Source organism: Symphalangus syndactylus, chromosome 21, assembly GCF_028878055.3.
Source record: "Symphalangus syndactylus isolate Jambi chromosome 21, NHGRI_mSymSyn1-v2.1_pri, whole genome shotgun sequence".
Classification (NCBI taxonomy): domain Eukaryota; kingdom Metazoa; phylum Chordata; class Mammalia; order Primates; family Hylobatidae; genus Symphalangus; species Symphalangus syndactylus.
Genome location: NC_072443.2, coordinates 57,218,104 through 57,234,712, shown reverse-complemented (window position 1 = coordinate 57,234,712; position 16,609 = coordinate 57,218,104). Strand labels below are relative to the sequence as shown.

At 44.5% G+C, this 16,609-nt stretch overlaps 1 protein-coding gene across 3 annotated transcripts in view; it reads left to right on the top strand.

The window, feature by feature from the left end:
• The window catches only part of HRH1 (histamine receptor H1), a 106,700-nt gene extending 90,546 nt beyond the window's left edge, over window positions 1–16,154 (top strand). For all 3 annotated transcript variants that reach the window (XM_055259935.2, XM_063630333.1, XM_063630332.1), the window contains exon 2: window positions 12,334–16,154. In XM_055259935.2, the coding sequence (XP_055115910.1) occupies window positions 12,369–13,832 (1,464 nt within the window). In that variant the 5' untranslated portion in view covers window positions 12,334–12,368 and the 3' untranslated portion in view covers window positions 13,833–16,154. The remainder of the gene's footprint in view (window positions 1–12,333) is intronic.
• Window positions 16,155–16,609: the final 455 nt, after the last annotated feature.

The window sequence follows — 16,609 nt, the reverse complement described above, 5'->3', positions numbered from 1 at the left end:
ATTTCACCCCTAAATGTTTAAAATGCTACAGTAATTTTTAGTTCAGTGATGTCAATTAAATCATAACTTTTCTTTCTTTAAACAAAAAGGAAAAATACAGATTTTTTTAAATAAAAACAAATCATGGCTGGGCACAGTGACTCACACACCTGTAATCCCAGCACTTTGGGAGGCTTAGGAGGGCAGATGGCTTGAGCCCAGGAGTTTGAGACCAGCCTGGGCAATACAGTGAGACCCTCTCTCTACAGAAAATACAAAAAATTACCCAGGCATGGTGGTGCGTGCCTGTGGTCCCTCCCAGCTACTCAGGAGGCTGAGGTGGGAGGATTGCTTGAATCATTTTCTGTCAAATATAATTGTTAGATGATAAATAGTGTATACATAATTTTTTTAAATGTTTTCTCGGACGGGCACAGTGGCTCACGCCTGTAATCCTAGTACTTTGGGAGGCTGAGGCAAGTGGATCACTGAGGTCAGGAGTTCAAGACCAGCCTAACAAATATGGTGAAACACCATCTCTACTAAAAATACAAAATTAGCCAGGTGTGGTGGTTCACGCCTGTAATCCCAGCTACTTGGGAGGTCGAGGCAGGAGAATTGCTTGAACCCAGGAGGCAGAGTGTTAGAAACAAGTGCCTGGTGCTGCAAAGAAAAACAGCACATGGGCAGAAAATCCCTCAGCAAGGCAAATTTCCTTCTGCAGGAGGGTGCAGCTTGCACCAGTCACGATGGCAAGAACACACTGAGCAGGGTAGGGCAGGGGTTTTTATCCCTAATGCAGTTCCTAGCACTTCTGTGTCCTTTCCTCATTGTTTGAGGTTGGACCTCCCAATCTAAGCTAATTCGATTGGCTGAGGTTTAAAATTGAATAGGGTCTATTAGGCGGGAAGGAAGGGGGACTGTCCGTTACTAGGTGGGAAGGCATATCTGGATTTGTCTGGGCGTGGCAAAGGCAGGAAGGTTGTTTACAGAACAGGTAGCTAGGAGACAAGGAAGTATAAGGAAGTTGGTCTAAGAAACAAAGAACAGGGACTAAAACTTTTTGAAGAGGAATTTATCATCTCTGACAATTTCCCCCTCTTGATTTTATAGTTTTTCCTCTTCAAAATGCCTTAGCATATCTAGGCTCTGTTGTTGTTCTTGGGTTTCAAGAAGGAAGAGTTTATCTGAATAAGGTGGTGGGGGACTAAGGGAGGTTTTGGTGAGCACTGTTTCTATGTCTTTGCACTAAACCACAAATACAGGGTATGGTACAGCATCCTACAAGAATGAGCACACCTATAACGATTATAAGGGAGGTGAATATTGAGGTCATAATTCCTTTCCATTTCCCGAACCATTTCTCCATGAGGGTTGTAAAGGGGTCATCTGTTCTAGAATTTTTAGCTAACTCATTTGATAAGGAGGTAAGGCCTTGTAAGGCTTTTGTTATTGTTCCAGCGGGGGCAGTATTGTTAGGAATAAAAATACAACATTGGACTCCAATCATGACACAAACCCCGCCTTTTTCAGCTAACATCACTTCAAGGGCTATTCTGTTTTCCCAGGCCATTTGGCTGGTAGGGCCTAATTGTTCAACTGTTCCTTTAATTGCATCTCTAGTAAAATTAACAAAGTGTTGTTGATTATAATAGATATAATTTATTCAAGCTACATTCTTGTTTACGGTTGACCACCAGAACAATATAAATTTGAATCCTGCAGCTGTTTTGATTTTGAATTCATCTGGTACCCCTCGTGGTACTCCGATAGCATCTGTATAAACATGAGGATCAAAGGATCCATGAGGGACATCTCTCTTTTTACGATATTCTGTCTTCAGCTTTCTTGGTCGATGAAATGCCAAGGTGAAAGGGATAGCCAACTGAATTACAGCACAAGTGTGGCTCCAGGTACTTAGCAGAGTACCCAGCAATAGTCCCCCACAATATCACCACACGTCTGCTCCGGAATGAACAAGGGCATACTGATTGATAAGCTCTTGAAAAGGCTTGGTTTCACTGCACCCTGTTAGGTCTCCAAGGAATGCTAACTTCTCCCCCTGCCATGAAAGGCAAGAGGTGAAGTTAACATCTGGGGCTGCAGGCTGGATGGCCCTCAGGGGCTGACCCGCAGGGCTTTTGACTTGAGGGAACAGCAGTGGAAGACTCTTGCATGACTCATTACACCAGGCTGTGGGGTTCTGGAAGAGAGCTATCACACAGCTCATGCCTCGTTGGTCAGATGACCATCCAAGTGGGAAGGGGACAATTTGGGTTTCTGGCCTACCCGTTGCACAAGCCTAATAGTCGCTTTTATTTAGCTTGCGGATGGAATATTTAATCCCTTCCAACCAGGCATTTGGATCTTGATATCCTGTTTCAATAGCTAGAGTTTGCTTTAAATCTTTAATTTCTATAATGGCAACTTTAGTTTTATCACTGGGTATGAAGTGAGAAAAGGTTTGGTTAGAAGAGGGTTTAGGGCCAGGCGCGGTGGCTCACGCCTATAATCCCAGCACTTTGGGAGGCCGAGGCGGGTGGATCATGAGGTCAGGAGATCAAGACCATCCTGGATAACACAGTGAAACCCCATCTCTACTAAAAATACAAAAACAAATTAGCTGGGCATGGTGGCGGGCGCCTGTAGTCCCAGCTACTCGGGAGGCTGAGGCAGGAGAATGGCGTGAACCTGGGAGGCGGAGCTTGCAGTGAGCCAAGATCATGCCACTGCACTCCAGCCTGGATGACAAAGCAAGACTCTGTCTCAAAAAAAAAAAAAGAAGAGGGTTTAGGAGGAGAGGGAGAAGGGGGTGAAGGACGTGGAGGAGCGATGAAGCGCATTTCGAAATATCCTATAGGGTCTGTCCCTGAGACTTCTGCTCCTATACCATAACAACAGCTCAAGGAAGGGTAAGAACCTCGGGAAGTTGGGATAGTAATGGAAAATTGGACAGGATTACACTGGTTATATTGGCAACTGGGAGGAGTACTCCCTTTAGTGAAACAAATGTATGGTTTCAGGAATATACAACTACTCGTTGTGGCAGTCCATCCCTGGTTTTTGGTGGTCAATAGAACATTGGACCAACTATGGCAAAGATGCTGAGGCTCTGCTTTAGGAGGACAAGATTCCCAATTAACGGAATCTCTGTTAAAATCTTCCCAGACTAATTGATCCCGGTTAACGGATTTCCAGTCTGAGGAGAGCCAGGAAGGACAAAGATATTTTTCTGAAGTAGAGAGTTGTCTTTGACCCTACAGATCTCCACAGGGTATAACAAGACAAGCATCGAAAGTGATACTTTGAGGTGAGTTAGACTTAGTAACATTAATAATAAGATGTGGGGTAGCTGGGGTAAAGAGGAAAAGGAGGAAGAGGCAGATTAAGCTCTTCTCTTTTTTTTTTTTTTTTTTTTTTTTTTTTTTTGAGATGGAGTCTCGCTCTGTCGCCCAGGCTGGAGTGCAGTGGCGTGATGTCCACTCACTGCAAGCTCCACCTCCTGGGTTCACGCCATTCTCCTGCCTCAGCCTCCCGAGTAGCTGGGACTACAGGTGCCCGCCACCACGCCCAGCTAATTTTTTTTTGTATTTTTAGTGGAGACAGCGTTTCACTGTATTAGCCAGGATGGTCACGATCTCCTGACCTCGTGATCCATCCGCCTCGGCCTCCCAAAGTGCTGGGATTACAGGCGTGAGCCACCGCGCCCAGCCGCTTTTCTCTTTAACGTTACTTTGTCGGGGGTAGGTACTTTGGAGAGGGGTACTCGGGTATGATGTGTCCATCCTCTCTCAGCGGTCGGGACTGCTGTATCAGTTGTGAGGAGCACTAGGTAAGGTCCTTCCCAAGTGGGTTCGAGCTTTCCCTCTTTCCAACTTCTGAAAAGGATGTGATCTCCAGGCTGGTGTTGATGAACTGGCAATTCAATGGGTAGAGTTTGTGCTAGGAGGCCTTGAGTCCTGAGGGAGGAGAGAGGAGAGGGTAGAAGATAGACCTAATACATAGTTTCTAAGAAACTGATATTTTGTTTCAAATGTGGGAAGATCAGTAGTAGAATGTAGATAAGGCAATCCAAAAAGCATCTCATAAGGGGGTAGACCTATGTTTTTTCAGGGAGCAGTTCGGACTCTCAACAGGGCACTAGGCCTTTCTACTCTCCCTGATGAGGGTGGATGCACGGCATGTGGTATTCCCATTTTCTTTAGATTGTTTGTTGGTTTTTCTGCGCACTGTGAAACCATCTGCAACTTGTCTAGCAAGGGTATAAATTCCTATGCATCCATAAACTCTGAGGACTGCATCACACATAGCTTGGGGGCCCCAGTGAGTTCCTTGATGTAGCCGTGACAATATCTCTCTCATGAAGGGCTTAGACAGCATTTCCCTCTTGTCTGGTTGTACCCATTTTCCCTCGTGGCTTTCTTTGGCTCCTATTTCTTTTGACTTTTCTTCCTCTCTAGGGGAGAAAATAGGGCCTGTAGCAGGAGGGGGAAGATAAGGGGTTAGGTGGAAAATGGGTGCTGCTTGAGAAGAGGCAACTTGTTTGGCCACTTGGTCAGCTAGATTATTCCCTCGGCTCTCAAAGGAAAGATTCTTCTAGTGACCTGGAACATGAACAACTGCTGTCTCTTCTGGTGGCTGTAAGTTCTCTAGTACTTGGATTATCAAGTCTCTATGGACTAAGTTTTGGCCTTTACTGTTAATAAGGCCTTGCTCTGCTCAAATTTTCCCAAAGGTGTGGACTACTCCAAAGGCATACTTGCAGTCAGTATAAATAGTTCCTTCCTGGTTTTGCAGAAATTTTAAGGCTTGATTTAGTGTAAACAACTCACATGTTTGCTCAGACCAGTCATTAGGTAGGGTGTCTCCATCTACTACTGAGTACCTGTTATGCCTTTTCCCTTTTATTACTTGAGAAGAACCATCTACAAAAAGGTGTCTTCTGGTTTGAAAGGGAGTTTATCTAAACATCTATGCCCAAGTTCTTCTGGTCTGGGGCATGGGTTTTTTTCTGCGTTTGAATTTCCTGTTAAGAAGGCAGCAGGGTTAAGTGAATCATCAGTAGTTAGGATTAAATCATCTTTTTCTAACAAGATAGGCTTGTATTTTAAAATTCTTGAGTCAGTAAGCAACTTTTCTGCCTTCTGATTTACGATAGTTCTGACCTGGTGAGGTGTGCTCACAATGGGGTTTCCTCCAAAAGTTATTTTTCTACTTTCTTCTGTTAGCAAAGTAGTTGCCACTACAGACTGAACGCATTTGGGCCATCTGTGGGTTACTGGGTTAAGAATTTTTGACAGGAAGCCTACGGGTTGCAAGTGGCCTCCGTGCTTTTGGGTAAGTACTCCCAAGGTTATTCCCTTGTTTACATTGACAAAAAGATGGAATGGCTGCTTAAGGAGGGTAAAGCTAGGACAGGGGCAGTTACTAATAGATGTTTTAACCTTTCCACCTGTTGGATTTCTGGTAATTGCCAAATGATGGGGTCTGGCTCGTCTTGTGTGAGCTTTTTGTATGAGAGTTTTGTTTCTAGGGCGTAAGAGTCTATCCATAGACAAAAGTATCTGACTAATCCTCCTTCAATCCGTTCAAGCCCAATTTTCCATTTGCTTTTGCTAATTAAATGCCCCAAATATTTTACTTCAGGTTCTACAAATTGGAGTTTATTTTTCGAGACCGTTAACCCTTCATCCCACAGAAAATTTAAGACATGGGTTGAGAAGGCTGCTACTTCTGTTCTATCATCTCCTGAAATTAGAAGATCATCCATGTACTGGAGGGGGCATATGCACGAGGGCAGGGAAAATTTCTCTAGGACTTGTTCTAATATTTGACTAAATAAATTTGGAGACTCCGTAAACCCCTGGGGTAAGACTGTCCATCGGTATTGCTGTTTTCAACCGGAGTGAGGGTCTTCCCACTCAAAGGCAAATAGGTCCTGGCTGCCCTCTGCTAATGGACAAGCCCAGAAGGCATCATTTAAATCTATTACTGTACTATCTGATTCATAGCTCTAAGGGCTTGCACTAACCAGTATGACCTGCTGGCTTCTTTAAAGGCAGTATTGGAGTGTTACAGGGAGACAGACAGGATTTAAGAAGCCCATCATGGAGAAGACCTTCAATTACAGGTTTTAAATTTACCCTGGCTTCTAAAGGAATAGGGTATTGCTTTCTCTTTACTACTTCCCCAGGGGTTTTAAATTTAACATGAATCAGAGAAATCTGTAACTTTCCTTGATCCCATCTTTTGACCATACCTTGGGATAAATGTGTTCTTCATCTGCAGTGGTGAGCAAGATTAGGGAGAGGAGGGGAGGAATTTTCCATGATTGATTTGGAGGCCTAAGCCTAATTTTAGTATTAAATCACTTCCTAATAGATTTGTCCCTGCTTCTGGAATTAACAGAAATTTGCTGCTAGCTGATCAGTTTTTATATTTCACTTTTGTCTCCTCTAAGATTTTTGCTCTAAATCCTTCTCCTTTTACCCCAGAGATAAAAAGTTTTTCTTGTGAACAAGTTACACTAGATGGAAGATAACAAACTGAGGAGTGAGCTGCTTCTGACTCGATTAAAAAGGTAATAAGCTCACGTTTAGGTCCCACTTCTAAATTTACCAAAGGCTCTTGGTGGGACTCAAGATAAAAAGATAGAGCCCCTGACTTCCCTAGTCTTCTTCAAAAGCCGTAAGTGGGATGACTTTTTCTTCTTTTTCCCATTTGGGACATTGTCTTTTAAAGTGACTTATTTTTCCACATTTGAAACATTTGTTCTGTGATTTCTTAGTAATATCTGGCCAGCTATTGGTGACAAAGTGGAGCTTTAACATTCCTTGTCCAAGGGGGTCTTCTGATTCTAGGCCAGCGTATTTTTCTCATTTGCTCTTTAAGCCTTTCTAAAAATTCTGTCGGTCCCTCATCTTTTCCCTGTTTTATATTAAAGGCCTTGGTAAGATTTTGGGTGTGGGGCACTGATTCTCAAATTCCTTTTATTACCATCTCCCCAAGGTCTCTCGTATTTCCTCAGTGGGCTATATTGTTGTTACCCCATTGAGGATCCTGGGCTGGGAATTATGTTCAGCCGCTGGAACATTCTGACAGGGAAGGTGTTCACGTTCCCAAATGGTCATAGCGGCCCTGCATATCATGCTCCTTTCTTCTCCTGAGAATAAGATGCCTAGGATAGACATTAACTCGTCTAAAGTATATAACTGAGGTCCTAAAACTGATCGATTTGATCTGCTAATCCATAAGCGTCATCTAAGAGTGGTTTAAGCTCCTTTTTAGGTTTAGGGGAAGGGTCTGGGGTGGCAGCTGCTTGGGGGAGAGGAAGGTTCTTCAGTCCAAACAAAACAGCAGTATTTGATCATTTGCTGCTTTTTCCTGTGTTTGGTCCTTCCATTATCCTTCCAATATTCTAACGTTAGGCCTAGGGGACTATCAGAGAGGATATTATCATGATTATGATCTTTCCTATCTTTTGTCTTACGTGCTGTATTTCCCATCCTGGAGAAAGTGTTTTTCCCTGAGTCCATGGGGCTCAATCTCTCGTACTAGAGATTTCTTGCACCCTAGCAAGTCTGTGGGGCTCAACCTCTCCTACTAGAGATTTTTCACACTCTTCAGCTTTTGCTTTATCCTTCTCCATCTGCTTCTCTTGTGGGAATTTTCAAGTCCCTCTTAGCATAGGCAGGTTTGTACAAACCCCACAACAGGCAAGCTGCCTTAAGCCATGTGAGGTGACTACAGAACCAGATCCGGACTCTGCACTTGCTCTGCACTCAATTGTGTGTCTTACTCACACACTTTCAACCTCCAGGATGTCCCAACCACCAAGGAAATACTTCACCGCCCCCAAGGTTTTTCTTACCTTGGTCTGTGCACAGAGTTACCTGGTCGCCACAGTATCTGTCTGCATTTTCTTCCTGCGTTGCTAGAGTCCAGGTTTATTCATCACACCAGTTGGGTCTCGATCCCTTACCCTTGAGGCCACCACAACAAAGCAGCGGGCTGCATCTCCTCACGAGAGATGATCTGAGACCCTCCCTGGAGGAGAATGGGAATCCCAGACGAACACCCAAATTTGTTAGAAACAAGTGCCTGGTGCCACAAAGAAAAACAGCATGTAGGCAGAAAATTCCTCAGCAAGACAAATTTCCTTCTGCAGAAGGGTGCAGCTTGTGCCAATCACAATCGCAAGAGCACACCAAGCAGGGTAGGGCAGGGGTTTTTAATCCCTAATGCAGTTCCTAGCACTTCTATGTCCTTTCCCCATTGGCTGGGGTTGGACCTCACAATCTAAGCTAACTCGATTGGCTAAGGTTTAAAATTGAATAGGGTCTATTAGGTGGGAAGGAAGAGGGACTATCCATTCCTAGGTGGGAAAGCATATCTGGACTTGTCTGGGCACAGCAAAGGCAGGAAGGCTGTTTACAGAACAGGTAGCTAGGAGACAAGGAAGTACAAGGAAGTTGGTCTTAAGAAACAAAGAACAGGGAACTAAAGCTTTTTGAAGAGGAATTTATCATCTCTGACAGGAGGTTGCTGTGAGCTGAGATCACGCCATTGCACTCCAGCTTGGGCAACCAGAGCAAAACTCCGTCTCAGATTAAAATTAAAAAACAAAAAATAACATAAAATTAAAAAATGGTGGCCAGGCACGGTGGCTCATGCCTGTAATCCCAGCACTTTGGGAGGCCGAGGCGGGTGGATCACGAGGTCAGGAGATTGAGACCACGGTGAAACCCCGTCTCTACTAAAAATACAAAAAATTAGCCGGGCATGGTGGCAGGTGCCTGTAGTCCCAGCTACTCAGGAGGCTGAAGCAGGAGAATGGCGTGAACCCGGGAGGCGGAGCTTGCAGTGAGCCGAGATTGCGCCACTGCACTCCAGCCTGGGCGACAGTGAGACTCCGTCTCAAAAATAAAATAAAATAAAATAAAAAAGTAAAAATAAAAAATGGTTTCTCTCCCCTCTATGTGCCAGACAATGAGGAAAAGAGAAAAAGGAGACACCTCTGGAGGCCAGGGAGCTGAGAGCCGCCTTGAGAATGCCAAGCTGGAGAAGTGTTTAGGGGAACTACTTCCTGCTTCCTTCCAAGCAAAACAGTAAAAAATAAAAATCCCTGAGACAATACTTCCTTAGCCTTATGAACCCCGAAAATCTGAGACAGGTCTCAGTTAATTTAGAAAGTTTATTTTGCCAAGGTTGAGGACGCACACCCGTGACACAGCAACAGGAGGTCCTGACGATGTGCCCAAGGTGGTCAGAGCACAGTTTGGTTTTATACATTCTAGGGAGACATGAGACGTGAATCAATATATGCAAGATGAACATTCCTTAGGTCTGGGAAAGGCAGGACAACTGGAAGCCGGGAGGAGGCTTCCAGGTCTTAGGTAGATAAGAGACAGATGGTTGCATTCTTTTGTGTTTCTGATTAGCATCTCAAAAAGAGGCAATCAGATATGCACTTATCTCAGTGAGCAGAAGGATGACTTTGAATAGAATGGGAGGCAGGTTTGCCCTAAGCAGTTCCCAGCTTGACTTTTCCCTTTAGCTTAGTGATTTTGGGGCCCCAAGTTATTTTCCTTTCACAGCCTACTTTCTTCCTTCCAGAGGTGGCTGTGGACAATTCCACAGGGTTTGGACTTGATCAGGGCAGAAGGTGAAGCTGCAAGTTATTAGATGTGGGAATGGAGAAAAATACAGGCTGGAGCTGTGGGTTTGAGTGTTGTCCTCATAGGAGGTGATGGCTGAGGGGTAGGGAAGTGAGAGGATGAGATCCCTGAGGCCGACAGCACAGAGTGACAGGAGCATAGGGCAGAACTTTGGGTCACCCAAGGAGACAGTGATGCTATTGAAGAAGTCAGAGGAGGCCCCATCAGCAATCAGAGGATTGCTCTGATTGGCAGCTCAGAGCTGGAGGACATCAAAAAATACCGCTGTCAGAAAGAGACCTGGAAAAGTCTTTAGAGATTGTCTACCCCACCCTACCCATTTGACACATGAGAAGATGGGGGCCAAGAGATCACCGAGAAAATAAATGGCAGGGCTTGGGCAAAATCAGTGCTGCCCAAAATCGTGTTTTTCCAACAAAGACATTTAAAAGATTCCTTCCACAAGGATCAAACACCTTGGGGTTTTGATTTTTATCTTAAAAAATTATATAAATTTAGCCTTCTACAGGCCAGGCACGGTGGCTCGCGCCTGTAATCCCAGCACTTTGGGAGGCTGAGGCGGGTGGATCATGAGGTCAGGAGATCGAGACGATCCTGGCTGATATGGTGAAACCCCGTGTCTACTAAAAATACAAAAATTAGCTGGCATGGTGGCAGGCGCGTGTAATCCCAGCTACTCAGGAGGCTGAGGCAGGAGAATCGCTTGAACCCGGCAGGCGGAGGTTGCAGTAAACCGAGATCGCGTCATTGCACTCCAGTGTGGCAACATAGCGAGACTCCGTCTCTAAATAAATAAATAAATAAATTTAGCCTTCTATTCAAGAACTTATCTGGCTTTGTGTTAATGTAAAAATAATTTCTTTTTGCTAAATTATTGAGAGAAATTTACTATTTATTAGTGTTTATCAGTTTTCTTTAAACTCACCACTTTTTGATGAATATGAAAATCTAAAAACTTGGCCGGGCGCAGTGGCTCACGCCTGTAATCCCAGCACTTTGGGAGGCCAAGGTGGGTGGATCACCTGAGGTCAGGAGTTCAAGTCCAGCCTGACCAACATGGTGAAACCCCGTCTCTACTAAAAAAATACAAAAAAAATAGCCGGGTGTGGTGGCACACTCCTGTACTCCCAGCAACCAGGGAGGCTGAAGCAGAAGAATCGCTTGAATTTGGGAGCTGGAGATTGTAGTGAGCCGAGATGGTGCCATTGCACTCCAGTCTGGGTGACAGAGTGGGACTCCATCTCAAAAAAAAAAAAAAAAATCTTAAAAACTCCTTCCAGAAGATTTAATACTTACCTTCACCCAACCACCCGACTTGAGGATCACCAATAACAGAGGATACAGTCTGTTTTCAGTAGAGCCTTAGTAGCAAAGGGTTTTTGTTTTTGTTTTTCAGATACAGGATCTGGCCCTGTCACCCAAGCTGGAGTGCAGTGATGTGATCATAGCTGACTGCAGCCTCCTGAGTAGCTAGGACTATAGGTGTGTGCCATCAAACTGGGACAATTTTTTTAAAATTTCATTGTAAAGACAGGATTCCACTGTGTTGCCCAGGCTGCAACTCTTGGCCTCAAGTGATCATTCCACCTTTAACTCTTGCAATCCTCCCACCTCAGACTCCCAAAATGCTGTGATTATGGGTGTGAGCCACCATTTCCAGCCTACTAGGAAGGGTCTTGTTACATATTACTTGGCATGATTTATGTAATTTAAAAAAATTGTTTGTTTTTCAAATAGAAAAGTAAAATAACAAATATGCTTTTCCAAATAACATAATCCCCTTGTCACTCGAGAATTTCCTCCAAAAAGATATGCTAGATTTATTTCATGCTTTATGTGCCTCTGGTATGTCCCCTTATAACCTCCTCCATATCAGTTAGGGATGGTTTTAGCTGCAAGTAAGAACTCCCACAACAGTGATGTAAGCAAAAAAAAAGCAAAGCAAAACAAAACAAAGCCCATTTAATTATTTCCCATAATAACAAGTCTGGGAGAAGAAGATTCCAGAGTTGGCTCAGCAGCTTAGTGACAGCAAGGCCCTAGGCTGGCATTTTCTTGGCCTTCCCGATGGTCCCAAGATGACTCTCACGGCCTCAAACATCACTTCCTCACATCCTGTCAGGAAGAAAGAGGCAAGTGAGCAACAACAATTTTTCTTGTTTTGCTCATTTGTCAGAGAGGAAGAACGTTCCTAAAAACTCCACCTCTGCTGTTTGACATCCTCATCCTATTCCTTGGCCATGGTGGTATCTCATGGTCACTCCTCTATCTGCCACTGTAAAGAGGAACTAGATTGCCATATTCCACTTAGACACATAAGGATGCAGCCCACCTTCCCAGAACATGTGCAGAATTAGATTTCTACAAACTCCTTATTTGTCTTGCTTCTGCCCAACTCTCTCACTAGAATGCACATTCCATAAGGGCAAACATTTTTGTCTGTTTTGTTCACAGCTATATCCTCAACACCTAGAAGAGTGACAGGAATTCAATAAATAGTTGTTGAGTGAGCGAATGAATGCATGAATAAGGAAAAGGGGACATAGCTGTTGAGTAGGTAACCAGCAGTGTCTATCACCTCCAACAGCATACACCTCCAGTCTGATGAACATCATGCTACTAAGTGGCCACTCATCACCCAAGTCTCTGACCTTACTTTTTCTCTCTTTTCTCCCAGGGAGTGAGCCATAACTGGCGGCTGCTCTTGCGCCAATGAGCCTCCCCAATTCCTCCTGCCTCTTAGAAGACAAGATGTGTGAGGGCAACAAGACCACTATGGCCAGCCCCCAGCTGATGCCCCTGGTGGTGGTCCTGAGCACTATCTGCTTGGTCACAGTAGGGCTCAACCTGCTGGTGCTGTATGCTGTACGGAGTGAGCGGAAGCTCCACACTGTGGGGAACCTGTACATCGTCAGCCTCTCAGTGGCAGACCTGATCGTGGGTGCCGTCGTCATGCCTATGAACATCCTCTACCTGCTCATGTCCAAGTGGTCACTCGGCCGTCCTCTCTGCCTCTTTTGGCTTTCCATGGACTATGTGGCCAGCACAGCGTCCATTTTCAGTGTCTTCATCCTGTGCATTGATCGCTACCGCTCTGTCCAGCAGCCCCTTAGGTACCTTAAGTATCGTACCAAGACCCGAGCCTCGGCCACCATTTTGGGGGCTTGGTTTCTCTCTTTTCTGTGGATTATTCCCATTCTAGGCTGGAATCACTTCATGCAGCAGACCTCAGTGCGCCGAGAGGACAAGTGTGAGACAGACTTCTATGATGTCACCTGGTTCAAGGTCATGACTGCCATCATCAACTTCTACCTGCCCACCTTGCTCATGCTTTGGTTCTATGCCAAGATCTACAAAGCTGTACAACAACACTGCCAGCACCGGGAGCTCATCAATGGGTCCCTCCCTTCCTTCTCAGAAATTAAGCTGAGGCCAGAGAACCCCAAGGGGGATGCCAAGAAACCAGGGAAGGAGTCTCCCTGGGAGGTTCTGAAAAGGAAGCCAAAAGATGCTGGTGGTGGATCTGTCTTGAAGTCACCATCCCAAACCCCCAAGGAGATGAAATCCCCAGTTGTCTTCAGCCAAGAGGATGATGGAGAAGTGGACAAACTCCACCGCTTTCCACTTGATATTGTGCAGATGCAGACTACGGCAGAGGGGAGTAGCAGGGACTATGTAGCCGTCAATCAGAGCCGTGGCCAGCTCAAGACAGATGAGCAGGGCCTGAACACACATGGGGCCAGTGAGATATCAGAGGATCAGATGTTAGGTGATAGCCAATCCTTCTCTCGAACAGACTCAGATACCACCACAGAGACAGCACCAGGCAAAGGCAAATTAAGGAGTGGGTCTAACACAGGCCTGGATTACATCAAGTTTACTTGGAAGAGGCTCCGCTCGCATTCGAGACAGTACGTATCTGGGTTGCACATGAACCGCGAAAGGAAGGCCGCCAAACAGTTGGGTTTTATCATGGCAGCCTTCATCCTCTGCTGGATCCCTTATTTCATCTTCTTCATGGTCATTGCCTTCTGCAAGAACTGTTGCAATGAACATTTGCACATGTTCACCATCTGGCTGGGCTACATCAACTCCACGCTGAACCCCCTCATCTACCCCTTGTGCAATGAGAACTTCAAGAAGACATTCAAGAGAATTCTGCATATTCGCTCCTAAGGGAGGCTCTGAGGGGATGCAACAAAATGATCCTTATGATGTCCAACAAGGAAATAGAGGACGAAGGCCTGTGTGTTGCCAGGCAGGCACCTGGGCTTTCTGGAATCCAAACCACAGTCTTAGGGGCTCGGTAGTTTGGAAAGTTCTTAGGCACCATAGAAGAACAGCAGATGGCGGTGATCAGCAGAGAGATTGAACTTTGAGGAGGAAGCAGAATCTTTGCAAGAAAATCAGACCTGTTTCTTGTAACTGGATTCAAAAAGAAAAAAATAATAAAAATAAAAGACAGAGAGAATCAGACCTGGGTGGAACTCTCCTGCTCCTCAGGAACTATGGGAGCCTCAGACTCATTGTAATTCAAGCTTTCCGAGTCAAATGATTGACAACTGAAGGGACACGTGGCTAGGGTTCCGCTGGAGAATTGAAAAGAACTCTTGAGCCCTCCTGGAATGGAGCTGTATAACTGTGCAGAGACTTCATCCATGAGAATAGTTGCTGTCCCCTTCCAGGGGTCACCTTGAGAGGCATGACAGCTGTTCCACAGGGTCTACCCCTTCTCAGAAAACTTCTCTTCTGAGCCTCTTTTACAGCTTTCTCCAGAACCAGTGTCTGAACCACCCTGGAAATTCTGCCTTATATTTCTTACTCAAACTTATGTTTAGAGTGGATAGAAAATTATGCAGCTTGCACACCCATCGTCTTTAACCCCAAACTTCCTTTGGCTATTAAAAAAGTGGTGGCAAAGCCTTCCTCAAAAGAAAGAGAAATGAAATATTTTTGAATGGTTGCACGTTAAAAATTAAAAGAAGGAATGGGGGCAGAATGCCATATTTTTGAGGGCTGTACTAGGTTTATCTCATTTAAGCCCCACGACACCCCACAGGAGGGTAATTTTCTAATTCTAGTTTGCAGTGGAGCAGATTGAGGTTCAGCAAGGTGAGAGAGGTACCCAAGGTCACATGGCTAGTTACGTGAGAAAGTTAGAATACAAATCCTCTGGGGTTTCAGCTTATTGTAGCATGTTTTCTCCAAAAGACAAAAATGTGCCCTTTTGGCCAGGCGTGGTAGCTCAAGCCTATAATCCCAGCATGTTGGGAGGCCGAGGTGGGCAGATCATTTGAGGCCAGGAGTTCAAGACCAGTCTGGCCAATATGGAGAAATCTTGTCTCTACTAAAAATACAAAAATTATCTGGGCATGGTGGGGCATGCCTGTAGTCCCAGTTACTTGGGAGGCCGAGGCACGAGAATCGCTTGAACCCGGGAGGTGGAGGTTGCAGTGAGCCAAGATCACGCCACTGCACTCCAGCCTGGGCAACAGAGCAAGACTCTATCTCAAAAAACATAAATAAATACAATATTTTAACAATGTGCCCTCTTAAGTGTGCACAGATACACATACACAGTATTCCCAAGAGTGGTGGCAACTCAAAATAATATGTTGAGTAGATGAACAGCTGACATGGAGTTCCTGTGCACCTACAGAAGGTGATGCTTTGAAGGAACCAAGTGCATTTTTATCTGTGAGTTCTGTTGTGTTTGTCAAAAACTCATTGTAATCTTTCATAGCCATCCTGTTAAGCAAAAACTAGTAAAGACATAGGAACATACAGTTTTACTTGGTGTTTATGTTGCAATCTGGTTGTGATTTATATTTTAAAACTTGATGCTAAACCATAATATGTATAGCAAATGGAGTGCCTGTACAAGCTGATATTTTGTATTTTGTGTTCCTCTTTGCATGATCTGTTAAAATGAGATATTTTTACCTACCTAAAATATGATGTTTAAAAGCATACTGTATGTGATTTATTTATTTATTTCTACCTTTCTGAGTCTCTTGGACTAAGAAGATGTATTGAAATGTACCATCAAATGTTAACAAGGTTTGATATGGGGTTTCTCTTTGGTTTCTCATCACATTTGTAAATGTCTTTTCAAAAGGATTTACTTTTTATAAAAAGCTTCATTCTCATTCTGCTTTGCATCCCCCAAACTTCTTGTTCAAAACTGGGGGAGTTTAGGAGACTTTAATCCCGGTTTCAGAAGCTGCAGCTGGTCTGTTTCCAGGTCAGAAACCATTGTTCAGAAGACTTCCCTTTGAGAGAGTTGCTCCTCAGGGTCCCTCAGGACCAAAGAACACTTAAAAAGAGCACTTCACACAGACAAGTAGCTAAGTGTCCATTATTTATCATGAACAATCAAGGCAACTAGTGGAGAGAACTGATTGTGAGCTCTGCCTCTGGGTCAAAGAGACCTGGATTTGAGTCTGACAAGAACAAGAAATGGTCAATAAATATAAATTACCACAGTGTAAGGAACAAGGTCTATGCATTATTGTATACAGTGTCTCTAGTGTTTGCATAGTGTCTGGTACACAGAGGGCACTCCTATGCATTTTTAAAACATGCTGAGCACATATCATGTGCCAGGCTTTGTGTTTTATCTAATGTTATCTAATGGTATTGTTGCCGTTATGTGATGTTGCCTTTACAACAACCTCATGAGGGAGATTTCCATCTTTACAAATAGGCAAACTGAGGCCCAGAGAGATTGAGGAACTGCTCCAAGGTCTGATTCTGGAATGTGCTTCCTTTCCACTTTATCAATCTGCTCTTCCTACTCCTGTCTAAACGATGGAAATTAATTTTTGAATGTATAAAAGACAACAGACTATGATACAGAAATGTCAGCCCCAGCCCACTAAGAAAGCCCCAGCCCATCAGTGGCTGATGGCTTGCACAAAATCCAGATCAAGTCAGGCCTTCTTCCCTAAATA